Source organism: Taudactylus pleione, unplaced genomic scaffold (assembly GCF_031769625.1).
Source record: "Taudactylus pleione unplaced genomic scaffold, aTauple2 ptg000251l, whole genome shotgun sequence".
Lineage (NCBI taxonomy): Eukaryota > Metazoa > Chordata > Amphibia > Anura > Myobatrachidae > Taudactylus > Taudactylus pleione.
Window position 1 is genome coordinate 7,063,188 of NW_028284653.1, and position 26,871 is coordinate 7,090,058.

The 26,871-nt window shown below is 45.2% G+C and overlaps 1 protein-coding gene across 3 annotated transcripts in view; it reads left to right on the forward strand.

Annotated features, from left to right (window-relative positions):
• Positions 1-26,871, forward strand: part of COG5 (component of oligomeric golgi complex 5) — a 507,901-nt gene that overhangs the window by 456,539 nt on the left and 24,491 nt on the right. For all 3 annotated transcript variants that reach the window (XM_088480203.1, XM_088480204.1, XM_088480202.1), the window contains exons 20-21: positions 6,461-6,587; positions 11,917-11,996. In XM_088480203.1, coding sequence (XP_088336329.1) covers positions 6,461-6,587; positions 11,917-11,996 — 207 coding nt within the window. The remainder of the gene's footprint in view (positions 1-6,460; positions 6,588-11,916; positions 11,997-26,871) is intronic.

Below are 26,871 nucleotides of genomic sequence, written 5' to 3' on the forward strand. Positions count from 1 at the left end.
AGATTTTAGATTTGCCTATCCCCTGCAATGCAACATGGTTTTTCCAATGTGCAAAATTGCACATGTCGGCATTCACAACATGTACTGTCGGCATTCACTGTCAACATTTCGGCATTCTGAATGTTGTCGTAATGACAACATGCAGTGGAACTTGAGCATCTATGTATATGCTTCTGAAATTAATAATGTGTCTTGGTGTGGCTGTAAGTTCTTGTACTTCCGTGATATTTGCCTCTTAATTATATAGCGCACACACATTCCGTAGCACTGTACAGAAAATATCTGGCCATTCACATAAGCCCCTGACCCAGTGGACACTGGGGTTAATTTGTTTTGTCGGAAGCCAATTAACTTACCAGCATATTTTTGGAATGTGGGAGGAAACCGGAGCACCCAGAGGAAACCCACGCAAACACAAGGAGAATATACAAACTCCACACAGTTATGGGTTGTGGTGAGAATCGAACAAATGACCTCATTGTTGTGAGGTAGTAATGCTAACCATTACACCATCCATGCTGCCTCTTGTAATTTTATTTCCTGAATGATGTACAAGATACAAAGTCAGCCTAAGTCAGTTCAGTAAGTGGAAAGTTATAAACCGTACCAAATATAAAATAACTCTGCTCCACATTTTAAACATTTTAACCATCCTTTTGTAGTTGTCACCCTAATGAGCTGTTTTTCATTCAGTTCCATTCATTAATTCGGTAAAATGCAAACACATCTTGCAGAAGTGAGGCTAAAAAATATCTCAATGTACAATTATAGCACACAATATGTTTGCTTTGTTCATTGCAGTCTTTGTGCTGGTGCTGTTTATGGAAGCAGTTATTACATCCAGCAGTTTTCAGTTTTAAATAATTAACTGATGGTGAACTGACACACTCAACAACTGCATTTCCTAGGCATCAATTTCATGATCTCTCCCTCCCTCTCTCTCTCCCGCCCCTCCCTCTCTTCCATCTCTCTTCCTTCTCTCTTCCTTCTCTCTCTCTCCCTGCCCTTTTCTCCCTTTCCCTCTCATCCTTCTCTCTCTCTCTCTCCCTCCCTGCCCTTCTCTCCTCCTCCTTCTCCTCCTTCTCTCTCTCTCCCTGCCCTTCTCTCCCCCTCTCTCCCTGCCCTTCTCTCCACCTCCCTCACTCTCCCTGCCCTTCTCTCCCCCTCTCTCTCTCCCTGCCCTTCTCTCCCCCTCTCTCTCCCTGCCCTTCTCTCCCCCTCTCTCTCTCCCTGCCCTTCTCTCCCCCTCTCTCTCTCCCTGCCCTTCTCTCCCCCTCTCTCTCCCTGCCCTTCCCCCCCTTCCCCTCCCCCTCCATTTCTCTCCCTGCCCTTCTCTCCCCCTCCATTTCTCTCCCTGCCCTTCTCTCCCCCTCCATCTCTCTCCCTGCCCTTCTCTCCCCCTCCCTCTCTCTCCCTGCCCTTTTCTCCCTCTCCTTCTCTCTCTCCCTGCCCTTCTCGCCCCCTCCCTACCCTTCTTTTCTCTCTGTCCCTCCCCTTCTCTCCCTCTCCTCCTTCTCTCTCTCTCCTCCTTCTCTCTCTCTCTCCCTGCCCTCTCACCCTCCTTTTCTCTCTCTCCCTGCCCTTCTCTTCCCCTCCCTCTCCTTTTCTCTCCCTGCCCTTCTCTCCCTCTCCCTCTCCTTCTTTTCTCTCTCTCCCTCTCCTTCTTTTCTCTCCCTAAATGCCATTCTCTTCCCCTCCCTCTTCTCCTTCTCTCTCTGTATCCCTTCTCTTCCTCTCCCTCTCCTCCTCTCTCTTCCTGCCCTTCTCTCACCCTCCCTCTCCTTCTTATCTTTCTGTCTCTCCCCTTCTCTCACCCTCTCTCTCCTTCTTCTTTGTCTCTCCCCTTCTCTCTCCCTCCCTCTCCTCCTTCTCTCTCTCCCTGCCCTTCTTCCCTCCCTCTCTCTCCCTGCCCTTCTCTCCCCCTCCCTCTCTCTCCCTGCCCTTCTCTCCCCCTCCCTCTCTCTCCCCCTCCCTCTCTCTCCCTGCCCTTCTCTCCCCCTCCCTCCCCTTCTCTCCCTCTCCTCCTGCTCTCTCTCTCCCTGCCCTTCTCTCCCCCTCCCTCTCTCTCTGCCCTTCTCTCCCCCTCCCTCTCCTTCTCTCTCTGTATCCCTTCCCTTCTCTTCCTTTCCCTCTCCTCCTTCTCTCTCTTCCTGCCCTTCTCTCACCCTCCCTCTCCTTCTCTTTCTGTCTCTCCCCTTCTCTCCCCCTTCCTCTCCTCCTCTCTCCCTGCCCTTCTCCCCCCCTCTCCCCCTCCCTCTCTCTCCCTGCCCTTCTCTCCCCCTCCCTACCCTTCTTCTCTCTCTGTCCCTTCCCTTCTATCCCTCTCCTCCTTCTCTCTCTCTCCCTGCCCTTCTCTTCTCCTTCCTACCCTTCTTGTCTCTCTGTATCCCTTCCCTTCTCTTCCCCTCCCTCTCTCTCTTTCCCTGTCCTTCTCTTCCCCTCCCTCTCCTTCTTTTCTCTCTCCCTGCCCTTCTCTCTCCATCCCTCTCCTCCTTCTCTCTCTCTCTCCCTGCCCTTCTCTCCCCCTCCTCCTTCTAACTCTCTCTCTCTCTGTATCCCTGCCCCCTTCTCCCGTAATGTTAATAGAAAAGCATTGAAGAGGCATTGTTAAAGTCAGAAGCAGGTCTTGACCACTAGTGGAAGGGGACAGAGACAAACTCTGCTAGCATTTTATGATATCTTATTTGCTTACGTATTTATATCTTTCTTCTTTATTTAAGATGCTTGTGGCCTGATTATTTTTATGTAAAAAAAAATCAATAAAATTAAGCGTGAATAAACTTGACTAGACTTGAATTCACTGTCTGCCCTCCCTCCCTTATTACCCTGCCACCCCTATCTTATTTTTGTAATCCCCTTTACCTTATTACACAGCCACCGCTAATGTCTTACTCTGCCCCCTATATAAATGAAGGGAACAGTATGCGGGCAGCCAATCACAGCAACTGCTTCTGATTGGCTGGAATGTGGGAAAACTGCTCTTTATGGCTGGAGAGTTTTGGCCCTTTAGGTCAATTAAGTTCATTCACTGTTGTACAATTCAGTGTTGTACAATTTAGTTAGAAGCAAGTACAATCTCTGTTATGTTTATTTTTAATTCCTATATAGCAGTGCTTCACAAATCCAATCTCGGGACACACTAAAGTGCACGTTTTACATATTTCCTTGCTGGGGCACAGGTTTATTCATTACTGATTGACACATTTAAAAAAAATCCACAGGTATTTCTAATTATTTCACTTGTGATTCTGTGAGGAGATATGGAAAACATGCACTTTTAGCGTGTCCCGAGGACTGGATTTGTAAAGCACTGCTATACTCTATTTCAAGAATGAAAACAGTAGATTCTTTGTGGATTTAGGAGGAGTAGAATAGAAAGTGCTAAATTGGATCTACATGTTCCAGTGGGCCCTGGCTACTACAAAACTCCAGTCAGCTCTGGAAGTGATTGATTGCCAGGCCTTTTCTTGAACTTGTAGTTCCACCATAGTACTTAATCCAGAGGTTCCCAAAGGCGGTCCTCAAGTCTCCACAACAGTTCAGGTTTTAGAGATATCCATGGTTGAGCACAGGTGGTTAAATCAAATTGACTGAGCTACTTATTAAGTCACCTGTGGTCAAGCATGGATATCCGTAATACCTGAACTGTTAGGATGCCTTGAGGAGAACGTGTTTGGGAACCTCTGACTTATTCTATTTTCCATTTTAGACAGTCTAAATAATTAGCTACTGAAGCAGTGGCACAGGCCAGGTTGTCACTGGGGAAGAGTTGCCCATATGTTATTTTAAAGTCTGATTTCCCAAGGGATTTCAACTAATGGTGACCAGATCGAGGCTGATTTCACATTATGAGGCTTCATGCCAAGCCTGGCATAATTTGCTGCTAGGTATTGCTTTAACCAGTAACTAGTGCTGGTTACTTATTTAAGACAGTTTTTGTCTGTTTTCTGGGGTTTGGGAGCAAATGGCTCATTGTCATTTGCTCCCATACTGTACATTACCAGATTTTCATTCCAACCAGCCAACTAGTTGGATGGTTTCAGAAAGAATAGGGGGAGATTTATCAAAATTTGGAGAGAGCTAAAGTGGACAGAGTTGAAGTACCAACTCATCAGCTCCTAACTGTAAATTTTCAAACAAAGCCTGTAAAATGTCAGGAACTGATTGGTTGGTACTTTTTCCCAAGCCACACCCCCAGAGAACATACGTCATCCTACGGGGTCAGCTGCTAATGGCCGGGCACCTTCCTGAGATGCAGCGTGGAAGGAGATCCCCTCTGCCTTAGCTGTCTGCTCCTGTACCTCACACACACACATAGAGCCGCAGCGTGGTGAACCTGCACCTATCGAAAGCACTGCACAAAACTAAGTTGTGAAGTACAACTTGGTTCTACTTCTTGTCTGCACTACTCTCATCGCTCTCTCATCAGCGCTGCACCCAGAACTGCCCAGCAATGTACTATACAACAGGGGGAACTGTGGCAGATTAGCGCTGACAACAGAAGCGCTCTCCTCTTTCTTATGTCTCAGCAGCCTTGCCCGGTTCTCTCATCCCTCATCCTGACTACATGATGATGTGAAAGCAGAAACATGTTTTTTTGCAATTATAGCAATAATTGAATGATATATGGTTTTTGTTTTATGGAGATCATTCCTTTTTGTGTATATGCTGTATGTCCAATCTTATTTTAAAGTACATTATTAAAAGTTCATTTTTAATACTTTAACATTACAAACCAGCAGAGTATATTTTTCTGCACTTGCTGTACCTCCACTGGCCCTGAGGGACCCAAGAGAGGTAATCATAACCAGCCCTGTGCCATTCTCACCTTTCTAGTTTGGTACTTTTTCTCTCTCCAAGCTTTGATGAATCTCCCCCTTTTTCAGTTGTATGACCAGCTTTACTCAATCTCACAAAACAATACAGCTGCATTTTACTGTACGCATTGACTCATGTCTAATGCTAAATCAGAACATTATACACCAGTGGCGTATTGTGTGTGTGTGTGTGGGGGGGGGGGGGGCACCGGCCGCAGTACAGGGCAGTGTGGTCTGCGGCACTACACACTAAAACACATCACCGCCGGCAGTGGTGTGTTTGTTTTAGCACTGCAGCCAATAAGAGTCAGGACCGACTCCTATTGGCTGCTGCACCTTCCGGCTCCCACAGTGGTTGAAGGGAGAGACAAAATGACATCTCTCCCATAGTGCCGTGTGGGAGCGGACGGCGACAGGCACAGGTGCAGGGATTCTGGTAAGTAAATTATGTCTGTGTGTTTTATGTGTACAGGGCACTACTACTGAGGGCACTGCAGAAGGGGCGCTACTGGACACTGTAGCACTGTATAATAGTCATTACTGGGGGCACTGTATAAGGAGCACTACTGGGGGCACTAATGAAGGCACTGTATAATGGACACTGTATAGGGGTCACTATTGGAGGCACTGCATAAGGAGCACTACTGGGGGCACTAATGAAAGCACTGTATAATGGGCACTGTATAAGGGTCACTATTGGAGGTACTGCATAAGAGGCACTTCTGGGAGCACTGTATAAGTGGCACTACTGGAGGCAATGTATAATGGGCACTGCATAAGGGGCACTACTACTGAGGGCACTGTTACAGGGGGCATTGCATAAGGGGCACTTCTACTGGGGGCATTAAGGTGCATATGGAATGGGTCTGTTTTTCACCTTGCCCTGGGCTCCAAAGACCCTGGTTACGTCACTGTTCAACACATTGCCCTACAAAAACTTGATGAAATAAATAATGTCATGAACTTTCGTCTGCAAGTTCTTTTCATGCCTGACGTCCAAATCCTCCATATTAAAATGCCGATTGTACTAATTTTACGATTTAAAATTTGATTACTCTGAAATAATTTACATTGCATGGCTTACCTTGCTAATTGTAGCAAGTACTACAAAGACTTATCTCTCCCTCTCAGCCCATCATCAAGGGACCCCTTTTTTTCATGCAGGTCCCTACACTAGCATATATGCTCAGCACATCATTACATTGCAGGTAAATGTACTCACCTCCTAGATACAGAGGGACACATCTATACAGGGCTGGCTGTTAGCCACACCCAACTAGGTCTTTTATAGCCTTAATTGAAAGCTGCCATGATAGCACAAGGCAAAATTTTGGAACAGAAATGAAATAAGCCTGCGCTCTGTTTTACCCATATTATATGGTACCAGCAGCATGGCAATATTAATGCCATAAATGTATACAAAACAGAAAAACTTTTGCTTTTGGCGCTAACAATAATATACTGCAAATCTATGTGTGTGCAGCAAATAAAACCAAGGGGATTTTGTCATGATTTGATCAAAGCATATAAGCCTGCAGCCCATATATATATTTCAGTCTAAAAATAATAGTTTCCCTTGCATGTACAGTTAATAAAATGTACAGTCAGAGGTTATTGGATAACTGAATTTCTTTTTCTTGTAGACCTTTACTGTTTCAGACCAGTGAGCATATCGCCAACAGCACATCTGTGGGAGATATAATCCCTTTCAGTGTCATTCTCCAGTTCCTCTTCACAAGGGCCCCGCCAGAACTGAAGTCTCCGTATCAGGTAACACAGAGAAGAATAGGCCACAATCCTCAGAGGACAGAAAAGCATGGTAGTGTAAAATAAATGGATCAGATTTGAGAGTTGCTGCAACTAATTAATAGACTTTTGCTATGTTGAATTGTCTGTGACACGGTTATGCATTGGTGTAAAGTTAAACTATAGCTATAACCATGTTTGAACATGCATAAGCATCAAAATAGATAGACGTCAGAGAAAAAATATGAAGAATTGTCACATATTAAAAAAATAAACCAATTCTTGTGTGTATACAGTGGCAACCTAAACAGGCGTGCATGCCACATTTTACAAGAAATCCTTCAACATTGCTGCTGGTTGTCACGGGTTAAATAAAAACACATTTCTGCTGTTCCTACTGCATCCTGCCAACACTGAGATCATCAAATTAGAATAACCAAACAGCACTAAGTGATATTGCTACAGAGCGCCATCATAGCAGTCACAAACAGCATACACCATAATCCACTAATAATACATCTTATTGTCCATGCATGCCCCTTATATTCCGTATGTAACAGAAATGTTTAACTATTTTTGTGGGAAAAGATAACAGTCAAGAAATGAATTTATCAGCAATTGCGTACAACAGGTACCCCCCTCCTAGTCCTAAGTAGCCACAGGAAGGACAGACTTTAAAGCTATTTATTTTTTGGTTTCTTTGCTGTGATTCTAATGTGTGCTCCAAATAGTAAGGGAATTATGTTGGTGCACACCTGAGGAGCTGCGGACAGTCCTTATAACGAACAGTATCCCCAATACTTAAGTGCACAAAAATAATACAGTAGAAGGATATAGTGCTGCTAACAATATAGAAAAGATAAGTAACAATGGGAGGAAGCACAGCATTTAGCAAATAAAATGCATGATTTAAGTAATCTGGGATATCAATCCTCTGTTGTATCCAAAGTTTCAGTGTAAGTTCTACTCACCAAAAGCCTGAAAGAAGTGCGCCATTAAAAGATAACCAATGTCAGGGTCTCTGCACATCTAAAAGATTTTTAATTATTCCGTTATTAGTAAGTGAAGAAAAACAGATTAGTCAGTTCTGATAAAGGTCCAGAAAGGACTGAAATGCTTTGGCAATGCACCTGTGTTGGAGGGAGATTCTCCGACCAAGATAGTGAGTACATGCAGTGGTCTGCAGAGAACTTATAGTCCCGGCATTTGTTCCAGCTTGGACTGGAACATCGGATGTTACACACTGCTCAATCACTGCTTTTTGGCATAGGCATCTACTTACTAGAGTCTCATGTTAAATTGTACACTGAGTGGACTAGCAGACAAAAACTGGATGTGAGCCCAAGGCCTGTGGTTGTAAAAGGCTACTGGATGCTCGAGTGGAACGGACAGTGGGTAGACTTGTTCAGTCCTGTCTGTTCTCTATTTTTATCTGCTGTAAACAGGGTGAAACCCCTTTAGTGTGCTCAGGAACACAGGGATTGGACAATCAATGATTGGAAACGGTTCATGTGGTCTGATAAATCACGTTTTCAATTACACCATGCAGATTGTAGGGTGAGGATATAGAGATAACACCACAAGAGCATAGATCCTTCTTGCACTGTTACAACTCTTCAGACTGGCAGAGGCAATGTTATAGAGATGCAGTTCATCACATTTGAGCTAATATTCCTCACAAAACATACCGACAGTTAATAGAATCCTTGCCTAGAAGAATTCATGCTGTATTATCCACATAACTGGCGTGGTCGCATGTCGTGACCGCAGCCAAAGGTTCTTCAGCTGAAAAGGTCGCATCAAATGCGACCGCACTGCCCCACTGTGTCACACCTGGTTTTTGAAGAGGAGATACGTTCTTCACATGTGCAGTACAGATCTCTTCTTTGACTCCCCGGACCCCCAGGCAGTGATGCAGCAGTTCGTAACCACCAACATCACTGCCGGAATTGTTCCCAAGAATGCAGCACAAATTAAGTTCCTCTCTAAGCACTATTCAGCTAATCTCTGCAAGTGCAGAGATCAGCTGCAGCAAGGGGGACTGATCACCAGCCCTCCCTGACACATGCTCCGCTGCGCTCTGCACTTGGGGGAGGGGGGAGAGTAATGCTCCATGAGTGTGGGGTGTTAATACCCCCGGGGGAAGTCTACATGCATTGGTGTGGGGGTAATGCCCCAATAATGTAATTTGGGGAGAATGTAAAATAGTGAAAAAAAAATAATACACTTGTCACGGGAGGAGGAGGGATAAAGAAACAGGGGACGTATTACATTGGTTTTGAGGTAGTTAAACGACAGGGTCTCTTTTACCATATGGGGGTCGGGGTTATATTAATGGGATCTCTTCCCAAATGGGGGTGATAGGTACTTTTTCAATGAGAGCCTATAGACATGGGATGGTGTAAGACACCGCTTAGGAATATTTTTAAAAGTATAAAATAATTCAATTTAATTAAAAAATATATTTTAATCTATTACATTTTTTTTTTAAAACCCTGACAATTTCTGCCCGGGGGAAAAAAATCGTCAGTTAAGTGGTTAAGGACAAAAGGTGGCCCAACAAAGTACTGACCTGGTGGTCTTAATAATTTGGACACTCTGTGCATTGTATTCTTTGCAATTTTTTTTTAAAAGAATAAGGACAGCAGCCTTTTTTTATCGCTTTTCCATTCCAGCTTCCTTTTGAGGTTTATTAGATGTATAAAGTAAAAGGAAAAACACTGTCACTACAAGGGCAGATGTATGCTTCCATGAATAGCTGAAATCCTCTAGATGTGCAAAGACCCTGGCATCGGTTACCTTTTAAAGGTTCAGTTAAATGCTGTGTTTAAACCCATAATTACTTTCCTACCTTTAATATATTGTTAGGAGTGCCATAGCATTCTGTTATTTGTATGATTCTAATGTGTGTAAGGTGGGTACACACTGCACAGATGTATCTGCAGATGATGGTTGTTCATACACAATGAACGAACATCATCTGCTTCTGGCCGCGGGTCCCGTCGACTGGGTGGTGGGTTGGGGGCCTGCCCCGACCCCCTCCCTGCGGCCTCTGCTGCACAGTGGCGGGCTGGGCCGGGGGGCAGGGTGCCATGTGCCCCCCGGGCCGCAGCATCATGCGGGCCGCGGGCAGTCTGTGTCACTGTGACACAGACTGCACCGCGTGTGTGGCGCTGACCGGACGGAGTTCGGTCAGCGCTACACAGCACAAACACACAGCTGCCGGCTCCGGCAGCTGTGTGTTTGCTGTAATCAGCAGCCGCTGAGAGTCTGTCTGAGGCTGCTGCTGCTCCCACTGCGGGAGCCATCTTCCGGCTCCCGCAGTGGGTAATGGGAGAGACGTCGTCATGACGACGTCTCTCCCATAATGCAAAGCGGCCGGAGGAGCCGGTAGAAGCGTCGGGACCAGGAGCGGGAGTTTCAGGTAAGTGTTTTTTTATTTTTTTATTAAGTCTCTCTCTACTGGGGGGGGGACTACTGGGGGCACTACCAGGGGGGGGATTACTATGGGGGCACTACCAGGGGGGATTACTACTGGGGGCACTACAAGGGGGGAAGATCTACTACTGGGGGAACTACAAGGGGGTACTACTACTATTGGGGGCACTACAAGGGGGGGCTTCTACTGGGGGCACTACAAGGGGGGCTACTACTACTGGGGGCACTACAAAGGGGGGGACTCCTACTACTGTGGGCACTACAAAGGGGGGGGACTCCTACTACTGTGGGCACTACAAGGGGGGGACTACTACTGTGGGCACTACAAGGGGGGGACTACTACTACTGTGGGCACTACAAGGGGGGGACTACTACTCTGGGCACTACAAGGGGGGGGACTACTACTACTGGGGGCACTACAAGGGGGGGGACTACTACTACTGGGGGCACTACAAGGGGGGGACTACTACTACTGGGGGCACTACAATGGGGGGCTACTACTGGAGGCACTACAAGTGGCTACTACTACTACTGGGGGCACTACAAGGGGGGGGACTACTACTAGGGGCACTACAAGGGGAGGGGACTACTACTAGGGGCACTGCATAGGGGGGAGGGGACTACTACTAGGGGCACTACATAGGGGAGGGGACTACCACTGGGGGCACTGCATCGAGGGACCACTGCTGGTGGCTCTATATAAAGGGCAATACTGGGGGTACTGCATAAGGGGGAGACTACAACTGGGGCCACTATTTAAGGGGCATTGCATAAGGGTTACCACTATTGGGGGCACTGCATGGGGGGTGGACTGCTACTGGGGGCACTATATAAGGGGCACTGCATAGGGGGTACCACTATTGGGGGCACTATATAAGGGGCTTACTACTGGGGGCACAAGGGGCACTGCACAGGGGGGACCACTACTGGGGGCACTATATAAGGGGCTTACTACTGGGGGCACAAGGGGCACTGCATAGGGGGGAATCACTACTGGGGGCACTACTGGAGGCCTGCATAAGGGTGTTCTCTCCTGTGGCACACGGGGGCACTACGACAGGGGGCTGCCCCTAATCTTTATTTTTACCTTACATTAATCCCATATGGACCCGCCTCTTCCCTGAAACACTTGAGGGGGGGCGGCGCCGTAGCACGCACGTTCTTCGGGCACCCTGGCTACACGCTACTCCTCTGCCAGGGCCGCCTGCATGCATTTGCCCCCCAGGCTAAAAGTTGCCAGCCCCTGCTGCTGCACGTATACGGACGGTCAGCAGACCACCCGTACACACTGCCCGTTGGACAGATATATCGCTGGAACACACTGGCCGACGGGCACCTGATATATTGGCCGATTAATTGATCAGCCAATATATCTGTCAGTGTGTACCCACTACCCAGTTTTATAGACATGCATTGGTCATTAATCTCCTCTTTACATGCAGGAAATCTCAAACACTCCTCTGTTTACACATGCATTGTAAACAATACAATATGCTTCAGCACTTTTATTTCATTATGTACCTAATGAGAACACCATTAGATATTACTGAGTGTTCTGTCTTGTGACTCCTGCAGCAAACCTTGGGTTGACTCAAAGCGCATCAAATTGAACACTAATGAGAAAGTGTGTTTGTACAGGTCCTGTCACTTAAATTCCCTTTTCATCTAGCAGCACTAATGCATGTTTTATATGTTTATGAACATGGATTAAATGTAAAAAATCAACACTCATATTTACTGTATGAGCTCTAAAGATGAACTTTCAAGCAAGTAGCCAAATATTAATAAAAGTATTTTTAAACAAAGTTATCAATATGCAACCAAAAGCTTAAGTTCACAGCCTCAAAGTATTTGTTTGTCCTATTTACAAAGAATAATGTAATTTGTACTCCTGTGCGGTTCTGTCCTTCTCCAGAGAGCGGAGTGGTCCATTGCTCGGTATTCCCAGTGGCTGGATGATCACCCATCGGAAAAAGACAGACTGATTCTTATAAGGTAAAAGACAACTTGAAAAGCTAAAACTATAAACATTAATTAGAAATAAGTATCTTCTTGCAGAATAGTAACACAAATGGACAACTAAACTTCATTAGCCCATTTCAGAACTTTCCTAATAAATGTTGTAGAATAGGCTATACAGTCACACAAACACCTCAGTGGTAATTGGAATTTGAGCAGTTGAATTAGTCAGCAATCACCATCACTGACCAGCTCCCCATTCATGTCCAGCTCTTTGTGGCAAGATGTGATAGAGTGGCAAAGGTAACATGCCAGAATGGGGGAGTGAGTGACTGAGACTGGAAAAGTGTAAATGCAGCTTACACAGTGATTGTGGGGAGCTAGAGAAGCTGCAATGCTGTCTTCAGTGACTGTCATATACATATGTATAATATCTCACTATAAATGTGCTGGGCATGCTGGGTGTCAGGGCATGTGCAGGGGAGCTCCTTGCGACTGTAATTAAACTGAAAACCCAAATGGGGCTCCACTGAGCATGCACCTCTGATTGGAGCGGTGAGAAGCTACACATCAGTGTGTACCCAATATGGAATATTAAGCACTCCTCCATTAATCATGTAAGCCACTGGTTCCCAAACTGTGTGCCTCTGGACACTTGCAGGGGTGCCTCAGGGTGGTGGTCCAGCACCAAATCAAATTATTTATGGTCAAAGTAATGTAAATATGTGGACAAACAGAAGTGCAAACCTGCCCACAACCACATAACTGAGCCTAAGGATGACAGGTCAGCACAATTTACTTCACTTTACTATATTATTACATGTTTTTCTGAATTTCTCAATAACAAGCTTTTGGCTTAGGTCTGCCATGAAAACAATGCTGATGCACTAGGGCGCCGTGATTCAAAAAGTTTGGGAACCACTGATGTAAGCAATGGTACTTTACTGATATAACATTAATAATACCTGTAAGTTTCTCTTGCAGCAAATGTCACTCAGTATCCATGTTTATCAATCATTTGTACCTCCAGTCATTTGTCACATGATCATTATACATGGCGTTTGTGATGCATGAGACTGAGCTCTGTCTGCAGTAGGAGGATATAGCAGTAGGCATGTGACCGCTGATTTGTGACTAGACAACTTGTTTAGTATGTTAGCTATTCAACAGCTTGTAATATTTCCGGACTTTCTTTACAGACTATGGGGCTGATTCAGCGCAGATCGCAAGTCTGCAATTGCACGCAGCCGGCCGCTGCGAAAATATGCAAATTAATGTGATAGCAGCTCTATACCAAGTTGCCCTCCAGCTTATAAAGCTGTCCACTTCCCATTACATACATCCGCAAGTCAGTGAAAAAAATCAGTAACTCGGACCCATACGCAGAGTTGTGGTTGAACATGACATGTAGCTTCCTGTCGCCATGTAGATCTATGGCTGCGTATGCCGTCGCTGGGGCTTAATTATGAACGCTCCTGTAACAGCGTTCAAATGCACAGGCATGCCACTCTGCTGTGTCCGGTGTCGTAGTGGTAACAGGGGCACTCTGGTGGGTCTTCTGCTCCCATATCCCATGGAAGCTAAAGAACGGTGCATTGACCTGCTGGATATGCGCCTGATACCTCCTGAATTGAATGTGGATCTGATTTGAGCCAGTGTCACTTGCCTGTTACCACAGACAATTCTGGCCAGACACCACTTGTCACAATCATTAAGCACTCTTGGTCCGCCACTGCGCTGTCCACGGTGGGTGGTAATGCCTTACATGAGGTATTCCCGGTACACACGTGACACCGTAGATCGAGGAATGTTGAATGTCCTCACAACTTCGGAAATGGAATGTCCCATCTGTCGGGTACCGACTATCATGCCCCATTCGAACTTTGATAATTAAAGTCGCCTTGCCATGAGCAGCCTAGCCAGTGATCAAACTGACGCACGAGATGTCAGATTACAACTGCTGCAGGTCTGGGCATTTCCAAGATGTTATAGTACGGTGACGCCATCTACCATTACCTTTACATACTGTTATCCCATGACTTTTGGGCACTGCAGTGTAGATCATTCGCAGTGCGAAAACATGCAAAATACACTGCGCAAACAGATTTACTTTCCACTCTGCATTGGCCAGTATATGTCTCCTTACATTTTTTGCTCAGTAGGATACTGTTTTTTATTATATAGCAATTCAGTTTATCTTATAGAGTAGTTATCTGCTGCAGTTGAAAGTCTTACAAGCTACTTTCCCCACATTTAGGGCCTGATTCAGAGCCACTCGTAAGCGGCCGCTCTTTCGCTCCGAGCGATGTTTGCCCAACTGCGCATGCGTACGGATCGTTATACGCATGCGCGAACCAGTCAGTGCGGCCGAAATTCATGTGCTCGCTAAATAGCGAATGCCTGATAATTTGAGTGACAGAACAAGGCGTATGTGGGTGGTAACAGGGGAAGGTGGTTGAAAACGGGGAGTGGAGATCCGAACGCAGGCGTGCTTAAAGGTCAAAACGGGCGTTTTATGGGTGTGCATAATTAAAACAGCAGCGTCATTGGGTTATTTAATAGCCAGAATTGCTCGCAAAATTGTGGTAGCAAAAACCAACCACAAGAATAGCGAGCAGTTCATACCCTGGTCGTTGTACTCGATTAATCTAATAAATAGCGGACATGACGTAGGATGCGAGCGGCCAGGGGGCGTAGTTTCCCAAAAAACGACCGCAAGTTTTGTTCGCTCGTTCAGACCTAGAGGCGTGAACAGACCGCAAACAGCGAACGGTTCATTTGAATAGCCACCCCTATTTTCAGGACGAGCGAGCGCTAATTGCGTCCGGCTCTGAATCAGGCCCTTAATTTTTTATTTAATGGTGTGAAATGGATTTTTAATGATTTGTTTTCCAAATAGGCTATATAATAAGTGTCACTTTTACAGCTCTTTTGACTTTTCTCAATATTTATAGAATACCCCTACTGACTCCCTAGAGATAAACGTAGTTGACACATTTCAGTATCTTCATTTTAGGAGCTTTTGGGTAAATGTAATTACTTGCTTGACCCAAAGTCCTTCAGTAAAGAATCCTTCTTGTTAAGAATTGAATGGGCCTATGTCACATAACCCAGAGCTCCACGTGAGCCCTTACAGAGGTGCCAGGTCACCCAATCAGCTCTCGCACGCACATGTTACGGTGCTTAGCTCCAGTGCAATGTAGATGGGGTGCAGATGTTGGAAGGATGGCTTGTTATTAATGTTAGCTACTGGCAGACAAGTATGGAATATTTTTAACCATATCAACCTTTATGGTTATATTTACTAAAGTGCGGATTTTCAGAAATGGAGATGTTGCCCATAGCAACAAATCAGATTCTAGCTATTATCTTCTATAATGTCATAGATAAATGTTAAGTAGAATCTGATTGGTTTCTATGGGCAACATCTCTACTTCTAAAAATCTGCACTCTAGTAAATATACCCCTAAAGGTGCATACACACGTAATGATTTTTTGAACGATTTAACTATAACGACGTCGTTATCGTTCAATCGTTGAAAAAATCATTCAGTTTCTGAGTTATAACGATGAACGATTATCGTTCATGCGCGTTCCCGTTTGTAGTTCATTCTGACTGACCAACTGAACTATTTTCAAGTTACAAAAATCGTTTGTAGTTCAAAAAATCGTTCATTACACTTTAAAAAATCTGACAGAAAATCGTTCATAAAATCGTTGGTAACAAAATCGTTGGGTGTGTGTGCAGCTTTAGTGTTGATTTTGTCAAGTTTTTCTTATACAGCATTTAGACTCTGTTAGCGGGGCCTTACGATCCTTCTGACTTTTTGGGTTTAAAGCATGAGGTGTCAGATAAGTTACCTTTTCTGACACCTCCTAGAGAGGCATAGTTTTGTAAAAGAGGCTAGCATTGATATTCTAGCACATCTAACATGTTTCCAGTGATGAAAGTGTATATCAGCATGTGTTTGATCATAGAGGTTTAGTTCCGTGTCCATGTACATCTATATGTTTATATTCCATATTAGCTTATATATCACAGTGCAGAATAATGAGCATGTAGCAGGTTACAGCACTTCCATCTATCAGACACACAGTTCTGACCAGAACTCGCTAACATCTCTAATGTGTCATTTATGTCCTCGGTCATTAGCTGTATGGTTCTTACATGGTCTCTTCCTGTGATGGGTAGTATAAACAGCCGCCTTTATCCAACTCCATGGGAATTTGCCAACATGTTACTAGGCTTTGCTGTAATAGCAGTGTCTCTCCAGCATAATATTGCCAATATAATTGCAGAATTATACCTGCAAGGCTTACTCTGTCTCATCCTCAAAGGAACATTATTGTGTGTCCTAATGATACTGTCTCATTAATTATTCTAATTTAAATGAAATTTCATATCTGAAATAACATTTGTAGGCGGATGAAATTTATTTGTGACTTAATCATCTGCAAAGATAAAAAGTCTTGAGAGGAAAAGTGAGAGATGCCAGAAGCAGATGCATTTATCGTGTTTGATGATGGTGTATGTTTGCCTAGAACAGAAGCATTTGTTCCATTTCTGCTACCTATTAAATGTCACTAGGATGTGATTAAATAGTAATGGATTATAGTCTTGTAGTGGCATTCTGCTGTCATTGCATTGTAATGATATATCTGCTCATGTGTATCAGATAATTGGTATCACCGTACACACTTGTTTCCTTTTGTAGGTGTCATTACAGATGTGAGCGTGGATATAATTTAGGTGTACAAGTATATCTTTGCATTGCTTTATGCAATTGAGATCCTGTTTTGAAAATGTCCTTCAGTGGCAGAAGTTTACTGTGACTATAAACCTTATTTTGTTGATCTAAATAATAACTAGAAAATATTTGCGTGATGTTACATTTACATTCTTAATATAGGATTTTAATTATACAGTATATATTTGGGTTAGATAAACTCTGTACTGTTAATTAGTATATGCTGTGAGCATCTGCAGTTAGTAATATAAATGTGTTAAAGGTCACGTGCATGGATCTCACTGCCATGGCTGCATGAAGTAGTACTGTGCTGTCTCTTTCTTTTATCATCAGAGAACGGATGGCTGTCTTACTAGATATTCCTCTGTAAGTCACTTTAGTGTGTTGTAAAGATAATGAGTAGAATGAAGTGAGTGAGCGCTCATCTCACGTGTGTGAGAAAGCAATTATATAAGCACAGAATGTGTCAAATAAAATAAATCACTTTATCAGTATTGGGTAGATAACCTGATAATCACAAATGGTATTAAAAGTGATAGAATAAACAATAGGGATATAATAGATAGGTTGCCGAGGTGTCCGGCTCTATAGGAAATATCAGCATGGTCAGTATGGTAATAGCCTAAAGGGAAATGGTGTGTAAGGTATAAGTGAGTCTTCAGCGGTACCAAATGAAAATGCAGTTATTAATGTTCAACAATGGATACATATTCAGCCTTTAAATATGTAGAGAGTCGCAGATAAAGCACAGCGGAACTTTGAGTGACGACAAAGCCACGGCTGCTGCATCGAGGCACTTAGTATACAGATTCAGACTCATTAGCGCACAGATGTACAAGTGTCTCTTATCAAATAAATCAGTCCAGTCTTGTTAAGCAGTTTTGTTGTATTTGATTGTTTAATTTGTACGTCTAAGATGCAAAAAAAGATGCTCGGCCCAAGCCGAATCACATCGGACCTGGTGCGCCGAGTAGAGCTGTTGGGCCTGACTGTGGCAAGCAATAGTGTATGAGGACACATCTGTTGCCATTCAAGTGTCTGCGTCTGTTCAACCTCGGACTCTGCGTTCTGTGGTGGTAGTGATCCTGGGAATGCTTTCACTGACCTGGCCAGGGGTGTGTGGTGCCACTATGCTCTCTGTCTTTAGGGCAGTGGTTCCCAAACTGTGCACCGTGGCACGTGGCTCCCTGGGGTGCCTCGGGACACTTGCAGGGGTGCCGCAAGTTGATGGGCCAGCACCAAATCAAATTATTTATCGTCAGTGTAATGTAAATATGTGGACAAACAGAAGCTCAAACCTGTCTACTACCACATAACTGACCCTAAGGATGACATATAAGCACAATTTACTTGACTTTACTACAATTTTCTCAATAACAAACGTTTGGCTTAGGGGTGCTGTGAAAACAATGCTGATACTCTAGGGCGCTGTGATTCACGTTAGCTTGCGGAAATGCTTTGGAGAAACAAACCAACTTTTACCTACTCACAGAGATACTTTGATTATATCATTCATTTTTGGCTACTCCAACCAACACAAGACTTTACCATGGTTTCATACAACCACCTGACACATGTTACCGTACCAGGAAATCCAAAAATCGCTCACCTGCTGTAACCCACTGGGAACTGTGAGATTTAGAGGGTGAATGGAGGATCTTCACGAGTGATAGAACTCACAATACAAGTATCCGCATTAATACACTACCCACCCTAAGGACAGCTAGATTGTTATACACCATTTAATTATTTTCACATCCCCTGAAGCGCATGTCATTTCCTATATTTTCTATATTTTCCAGAGAATTTGTACACTGTTAACTTTTTACATACAGTAGTCTGTTACCTAGATTGGTGCGATTCTTTGCATTACCATGCACTACTAGCAGTGGAAACTTCAAAGAAAACCCGGTTTTATTCTGAAGTAATGAAAACGACTGCAATTCATATGAGACGGTGGCCAATTAGCCTGTGGATACTGCTGCCTGGCTCCTGCTCTTCTCCCGTGGCTGAGGCTGTGACAGTGCCGGGACCTCCTGCCCGCCGTTTTCTTGAATGCATGGTTTCTCTCCTCAAGGTCCTCTGTTTGCCGTCTCTGCAGTGAGTCCTCTGCTGTGGGTTTTGTAACTTTCTGAGGGGTGGCTGCTTTCCTCCTTCATCTGGACCCCCTCTGATGCTGCCCTGTCGAATTTTACTGCTGCCTTTCAACTGCTGTTGCTCTGCTGTATTCTACCTTTGTCTCCTGCACTCCATCCATTATACTCATCACCTACAATTATAAAGTACTTTCCTGTGAGTTGTGCTATGGTGGGATATTTGGTGTTCTCCTCTTCTGCTTTTATTGCGCTTCCTGTAGTCACATGGAGCAACGCCTTCAAGCCATCCCTGATTTGCAGAAAAAGGTGACTGATCGGGTCCCAGAACTAAATATTGATTTGTCCCTTATCCATCCAGATTTGTGCCAAAATAATACACCTTCAGATGATTTGCCTGAGAAATTGCAAGGGACTACACCTGAGCATCTGCTGGATTAGCAAATACTTTTGGTAAAGTCTTATTTAAACAAATTGTCTGCTATTGCAAGGGCCCACCATGTGTCTCTGCAGCCTTTTCTTCTGAGAACTACTCTGAGACCATTTATGGCAAAAATTCTGTAATGCAATGATCCTGATGCTGCTCTTCGTCCTGCCGGAATCAAAGGCCCATTGGAGTTTAGGGGACGGAGAGCAGCGGTCTTCCCGGATTTCTATTCTGGGGTTCAAAGCCTTGTCCCCAATTGTCCGAATACAGTGACGTCTGCGTGATCTCATGCTCTCATAGGAAGAATATGAAAACACTTATATTTTACTGAAATTTGTAGGGAGTATTATACACTATGGTTGTTTTATAGACAAAGTATTATTTGTTTGGGAGGCGTCTCAGAACTCTCTTCTTGAAATGTTGAAACTCCCATTAGGTTTACTTCAGGTTTACTTTGACTTCCAGTACTCGGAAAATTAATTTCCTAGGTTTTACTGTCTATGCCATGGATAGGGGTTATGGGCACAAGTTGTATAGGAAACCAACCGATCACAACACCCTTTTATTATTTAATAGTCATCATCCACTTCCTTTGAAGATGAATCTTCCACTGTCACAATTTTTACAGGTGCTACATAATTCTCAATATAATACAGCAGAGTTACAGTTGTCTGAGATAAAAAAAACTAGGTTTCTAGAATGGGGCTATAGTGATAATATTGTAAACAGGTGTTCGGAGAAAGCCAGGCAATACATGCTCAGGGTGTCAGTAGCAGGAGACGCAGTGCCAACACTGATAACTTAGGGCCTGATTCAGACCCACTCGCGAGCGGCTGTCCGCTCGCAAGTGGGTCGATGTTCTGGACTGAGCATGCGCACGACGGAGGGAGCTCCGTCGTGCGCATGCGCCAGATGCGACGAGCGAAGGAAAGTCCTTCGCTCGTTGTGTCTGATCAAAGGGGGCGTGCTGTCGATGTTGATTGACAGCACGCCCCCTTTGGTAGGCGTGCCGGGGGCGTGCCTCCCTGATGGGGGCGTTCCCACGGGAACGCCTCCAGTCAGAAGCCGGCCCACTGACATCACTAGTGATGTCAATGGGAGTGATTTGGGCTCTGATAGAGCCAAAATCACTCCGGAGCTTGCAGTTGAAAACCTCAACCGCAGGCTCCGGCTCGCAGTTTCGATGGTCGCGATGGTCACGACCATCACGGCCATCAAAATGCACGCTCGTATAGCCTGTGGGTGGTGACCCACAGCTATACGAGCGTCCAGGAGGACGCTCCATTTTCATGGAGGCCGGCCCTCATTCAGAGCGTGCGCTCTGCTCAGAGCGTACGGCTCTGAATGAGGGCCTTATTTTTCTTTACTATGATCAATGACACGGCTAGTCCAATTGTCCGAGATGCCATTAGACAAAATTGTCATATTGTCCTGTTTGCAAAAAGCATTTGCCTAAGAAACCTCTACACATGAGGTCAGAACTTGAAATATATATTGATGCGCGTTGATTTATGTCCCATGCAGAGTACTTTGTCTTGGTTGCCATCTCAGTAGAAAGGATGATACCATTGTACCAGCTGTACCACGTGCAGAAATCCGTCAGTGGGTGAATCCTTCCATCATCCCCATACTGGTTGTAAGATCATATTAAGTACATCTTGAGTGCCCTTGTATCGGTAAGGCTCAAGTCAAAACATGTCTTTTGTGGTTCTCCTGACAAGAATGATTCACTTTGTAATATGTTGGCAAGACCATTTCGTGAGAGGATGGTGAACCATTGGTCTTCCATACCCTCAATAATGGTCAATCAGACAAATTAGTGGGACTACACTTTTTTAAGCCAAGCATCAATTGGCATCGCTATATTGTTAATCCGTAAAGAAGCTCAATGGATTCACAAACTGGACACTATATGGCCCCGTGGCCTTATATGCTTAATCTCTTATTGTGTTAAAATGTTTTTCGGTGCACTCCTGGCTTTATTTAACTCCCCTTAAATTACTATATTTTATTTTTTTAAATTTTCTTTCATGATGTTTATTTCTGGTGTTTTGGATCGGTTTGGTTTAATATCTTTATTTTTCTAAATAGCTATATTTGTGTTCATATTTGTATATGTATTTTAGTTTTATTTTGTACTACTGATTGATTTATATAATTACTGTTTGCAATAGATGACCAGTAATATGGTGTTACCTCTATAATGTTTCTATTCCCTGACTTTAACATTAGATGTAATTAGTTTGTCTTTAAATAGGATAATGCTGCTGTATATGTCCGTCTTTCTAGTTGCTTTGCACAGTGGGATGCATGTCTGAACATGCTTCTCACAATGGATTATGCGGTGGCCACTGTGCATGCGCCAGCTTGCGTTACAGTGAGCTGGGCACTTCTAGCTTATCATTCCCTGACTTTGCCCAGTAGGATGATGCTGCATCGTCATGGCCGGCCTTGGGTTCCCAGATTAACACTTATGCTGAGTAAGATGTGCCTTGTGTATTTAGGTATGTTGATTATTAATAGGTTGAACATTATATGTGATGTTATGTTTATGGTGCTGCACTTCCGGTTTCATCTGCATTTGGCAATGTTTTTTTTTATTTTCATCAAATATACACTTGTTAATTGTGTGTCTGGGGATGTGGTTACATGTATCACTGAGATTATTTATTGTGGTAATGTGTCGCATACACTGAGATCTTTTTAGGACCGAAACATTGATAGTACTTTTCATGATATATCTATCTATCTATATATATATGTATATATATATATATATTAGGGATGAGCGGGTTCGGTTCCCTGAGAACCGAACCCACTCGAACTTCGGGGATCCGGGGCGATCCGAGCCCAAGCTCGGATCTCCCTGTCTGCCCCGGATCCCTCTCCCGAGGCAAAACCTCGAGATCTGCTGTCGGATCTCGAGGTTTTGCCTCGAGCGGCCATTTTAAAAAAAATGCCTTTGCCTTTAATGGGCAAAGTGCTGATTGGCTGACAGAGCCGTCTGTCACGGCTCTCAGCCAATCAGCATTATGGTGCTCATTTGCATGTAGCACGGACTCGTGAGATCCGTGCTACATGCATCTGTGTGATTGACAGTGACACAGAGCACAGATGGGTCAGTGAGACCCGTCTGTGCTGCTGTGTATTTCAATGACACAGATGCACGCACGGACCAGGAGATCCGTGCTACTTGCATCTGTGTCATTGACACAGAGCACTAACGGGTCCGTGAGACCCGTCTGTGCTGCTGTGGTAAAAAAAAAAAAAAAAACCTGTGTAAAAAGAGAAAAAAATGGCGTACCCCCCCCCCAAAAAAAGAGCAACCAGCCCCGGGCATTAGTGACCCAGTGCTGGGTGTGCTTAAATACAGGGGACAAACGACATAGGGGTCCCCTGTACTTAAACACAACCGGCACTGGGCTAGTCAGAACCAGAGCTGGTTGCCAAAATACGGGGGACAAACGACGTAGGGGTCCCCCGTATTCTGCGCAACCAGCTCTGGGCTCTGATCCGGTCCTGGTTCTGGAAATACAGGGGAAAAAAATGAGTAGGGTTCCCCTGTATGTTCCAGAACCAGCACTGGACTTTTTCTAGCGGGGGGCTGATGCCACAGCCAGGGGAGCCCTTTCACCGGGCCCCCCAGCCGCAGCATCAGCCCTGACCGCTAGTCAGCCCAGGCCGGGGATCCCTGGAGAGCTGGGGACCCCCCCAATAAAGGGGTCACCCTCTCCAGGGCTCCCCAGGCCCATGCTGATAGCCCGGGGCTATCCCCGCCACCCCTGGTGGCGGTGGGTGGCGGGTTGATTGTGTGGTGTGGTGTAAATAAAGAATATCAAACATTGTCTTTACAAGTAGAACTGCAAGTCCCAGCAAGCCTGCCCCGCATGCTGGTACTTGGAGAACCACAAGTACCAGCATGCAGGGCATTAAGGGCCCACTAGTACCTGTAGTTCACCTGTAAAAAAATGTTTAAAAAAAACACAGGACACACACACCGTGACAGTATAAGTTTATTAAACATACATACACACACACACACACACACATGTACACATACTCACCTATGTAACCCTGTAGCATCGGTCCACTTGTCCGGTAAAGTATCCATAGGGGACCTGTGAAAAAAAACATACTCACCATCTCCTATGCGAGGTTCTGTCCTCTTCGTTCCAAAGTAGGCATCCCCGGACTTGGCAAAAAAAAAAAAACGAAAACGCGATCCACGAACTTAGTACCGTTCTATAGAACGGTACTTCCCGAATGAGAGCTTAGCGGCGGGGTATCACCATGGAAACCCCGCTGCTAAGCGTTCATTGGCTGAGAGAGGCCATCTCCCGTCTCTCTCAGCCAATGAACGGCTCCCTCCATTGTAGTCAATGCTGGGAGCCGCAAGGTTATTAAAGTTTACCCTGCGGTTCCCACCATTGACTACAATGGAGGGAGCCGTTCATTGGCTGAGAGACGGGAGATGACCTCTCTCAGCCAATGAACGCTTAGCAGCGGGGTTTCCATGGTGATACCCCGCCGCTAAGCTCTCATTCGGGAAGTACCGTTCTATAGAACGGTACTAAGTTCGTGGATCGCGTTTTCGTTTTTTTTTTTTGCCAAGTCCGGGGATGCCTACTTTGGAACGAAGAGGACAGAACCTCGCATAGGAGATGGTGAGTATGTTTTTTTTCACAGGTCCCCTAGGGATACTTTACCGGACAAGTGGACCGATGCTACAGGTTACATAGGTGAGTATGTGTACATGTGTGTGTGTGTATGTATGTTTAATAAACTTATACTGTCACGGTGTGTGTGTCCTGTGTTTTTTTAAACATTTTTTTTACAGGTGAACTACAGGTACTAGTGGGCCCTTAATGCCCTGCATGCTGGTACTTGTGGTTCTCCAAGTACCAGCATGCGGGGCAGGCTAGCTGGGACTTGCAGTTCTACTTGTAAAGACAATGTTTGATATTCTTTATTTACACCACACCACACAATCAACCCGCCACCCACCGCCACCAGGGGTGGCGGGGATAGCCCCGGGCTATCAGCCTGGGCCTGGGGTGCCCTGGAGAGGGTGACCCCTTTATTGGGGGGGTCCCCAGCTCTCCAGGGATCCCCGGCCTGGGCTGACTAGCAGTCAGGGTTGATGCTGCGGCTGGGGGGCCCGGTGAAAGGGCTCCCCTGGCTGTGGCATCAGCCCCCCGCTAGAAAAAGTCCAGTGCTGGTTCTGGAACATACAGGGGAACCCTACTCATTTTTTGTCCCCTATATTTCCAGAACCAGGACCGGATCAGAGCCCAGAGCTGGTTGCGCAGAATACAGGGGACCCCTACGTCGTTTGTCCCCCGTATTTTGGCAACCAGCGCTGGTTCTGACTAGCCCGGTGCTGGTTGTGCTTAAGTACAGGGGACCCCTACGTCGTTTGTCCCCTGTATTTAAGCACACCCAGCACTGGGTTACTAATGCCCGGGGCTGGTTGCTCTTTTTTGGGGGGGGTGCACGCCATTTTTTTCTTTTTTTACACAGGTTTTTTTTTTTTTTTTTTTTACCACAGCAGCACAGACGGGTCTCACGGACCTGTCATTGCTCTGTGCCAATCACACAGATGCATGTAGCACGGATCTCCCGGGTTCGTGCTACATGCAAATGGGCACCATAACGCTGATTGGCTTCCTGTCTGCCACTGCAGTGCCACTCCTAGATGGGCCACGTGTTTGTGCCGCCCCCTTGTGTCGCTTAGCATAGTCATCCAGCTTCCTCGGTACAACCTTGTGGCCTAAAAACAATATTGTGAGGTGTGAGGTGTTCAGAATAGAGTGGAAATGAGTGGAAATTAATGTTATTGGGGTTATTAATAGCGTAGGAACAAAAAAAGGCCCATTTATGTGATTTTAGCGTTTTTTTTTATTTTTTAAGAAAAAATCCAGATCCAAAACACAAAACCCAGAACCCAAAACACGGAAGGGTGGTTTTGGCAAAACCAATCCAGATCCAAAACACGAAGAAAGATCCAGATCCAAAACCAAAACACAAAACACGAAAAGTGTCCGGTGCACACCCCTAATATATATATATACTTTCTGGGATACCCGGCATTGCCCGGGTTGAAGACTGGACCCTGAAGTACACCTACAGCCTTTATTTGTTTACATTGTCCTCGCCTATAGAGGGGTATTCAATATGGGAGCGATAACATCGTTTTTGCGTTAATATCGCACTTATGACGTCATTATCGCAGGTTTTAATTTTACACTGTATTCAATTTCAAAGACTTATCGCAGTTTTGAAAAGTCTTTGATACAAAACGGGGATAACTTTTCACCATTGAATAGGTGTCGAAAAAAAGTGCAGAATTGGGGTTTAGGAGTGCAGGCTTAAAAAAGATAGCCTGCACCCCTGGGAATGACATTTCAAAAAGAACTGTGTCAAAAAAAGTTTAAAAAAAAATAGGGACACCCCAAAAAATTAATTTAAAAATTGGGGTGAAAAAATGGTATAATAGGGAAATAGGTTCAAGTATGTGGCAGGTGTTTTCTAGAATAGAATTATAGCGGCAGGTGCACAAATGCAGAATTTTAAAAAATTTACTTTAGGGACTTAAAAATATGCTAGTACCCATTTTCATGTACCCCAAATTTGATGGGACCACTTAAAAAAACGAAAAAAATAACCTAAGTGCTCTTCTGCATCACTTCTTCAATGTCGAGAAAAAAAACACCTGCTGCGGCTATTTAAATCCCCGACTTTCATTTAAAGGCTAAAACGGGGGTACCCATAGTGATCCCCCATGTTTTTACAACTTTAGGGGGGGGTCTTACAATTTTTTTAAGGAAAAATTCGTAACTTTACGCAAATCCAACTTCGGACTTTCCCGTTTCCGTTAATTTTATATTGAATACGGGGATAAGCGGGACGCGCCCAATACTTTAACGCAGGTAAAAACTCCGATATGAAACATTAACTTCGACAGTGAAGTTAACGTTTCATATTGAATACCCCTCATAATCCCTTCTATTGATCCTGAGACGGACCCCACTGTTTGCTGACATGCATGCAAACAGTGGTGTAACTACCGTGGGTGCTAGGGGTGCGGCTGCTATGGTGCCCGAGCTGCCTCTGTGACCTGCCACTTCCCCTGCAACCAGTCACACACACAAGGTGGGCCGGTCCTGTTAGGACCGTCGAGGGGGGCCCGGGTGTCAGCGATGTTGAGTTGGTGCCAGCCCACTAGCTGATTACAGCTGGCACACTGGCAGGCAGTCATGGAGAGACAGCATCGCCAGTCGTGAGGCAATCAGACCTCGCGGACCGGCAGCAAATCAGCAGTGGAAGCCAGGGGCGCCGAGAGGGGGGGGGATTGCGGGTACAAATTACCCGGGCCTGGGCTTGCTGGAGGGGCCCAGCAGGGCTCCTCCCCCCTCTTACATCACAGCAGCCCAGCACACGCTACTGTGTGCTGGGCTGCACTGGGAGACTGCTTGCGGCTGCTAAGAAGCAGCCACAGCAGTCTCCTATGCCTGTGGGGGGAGCGATCAAGCGCCCCCCACTGGTTATTCGCCGGGCTGAAGGGGCTAACTGTGCGCTGCTGCAAAAATGTAATTTATTTTTTTACTTAAGGGGGCATGGTCATCTTCCACGATTAGGCCACG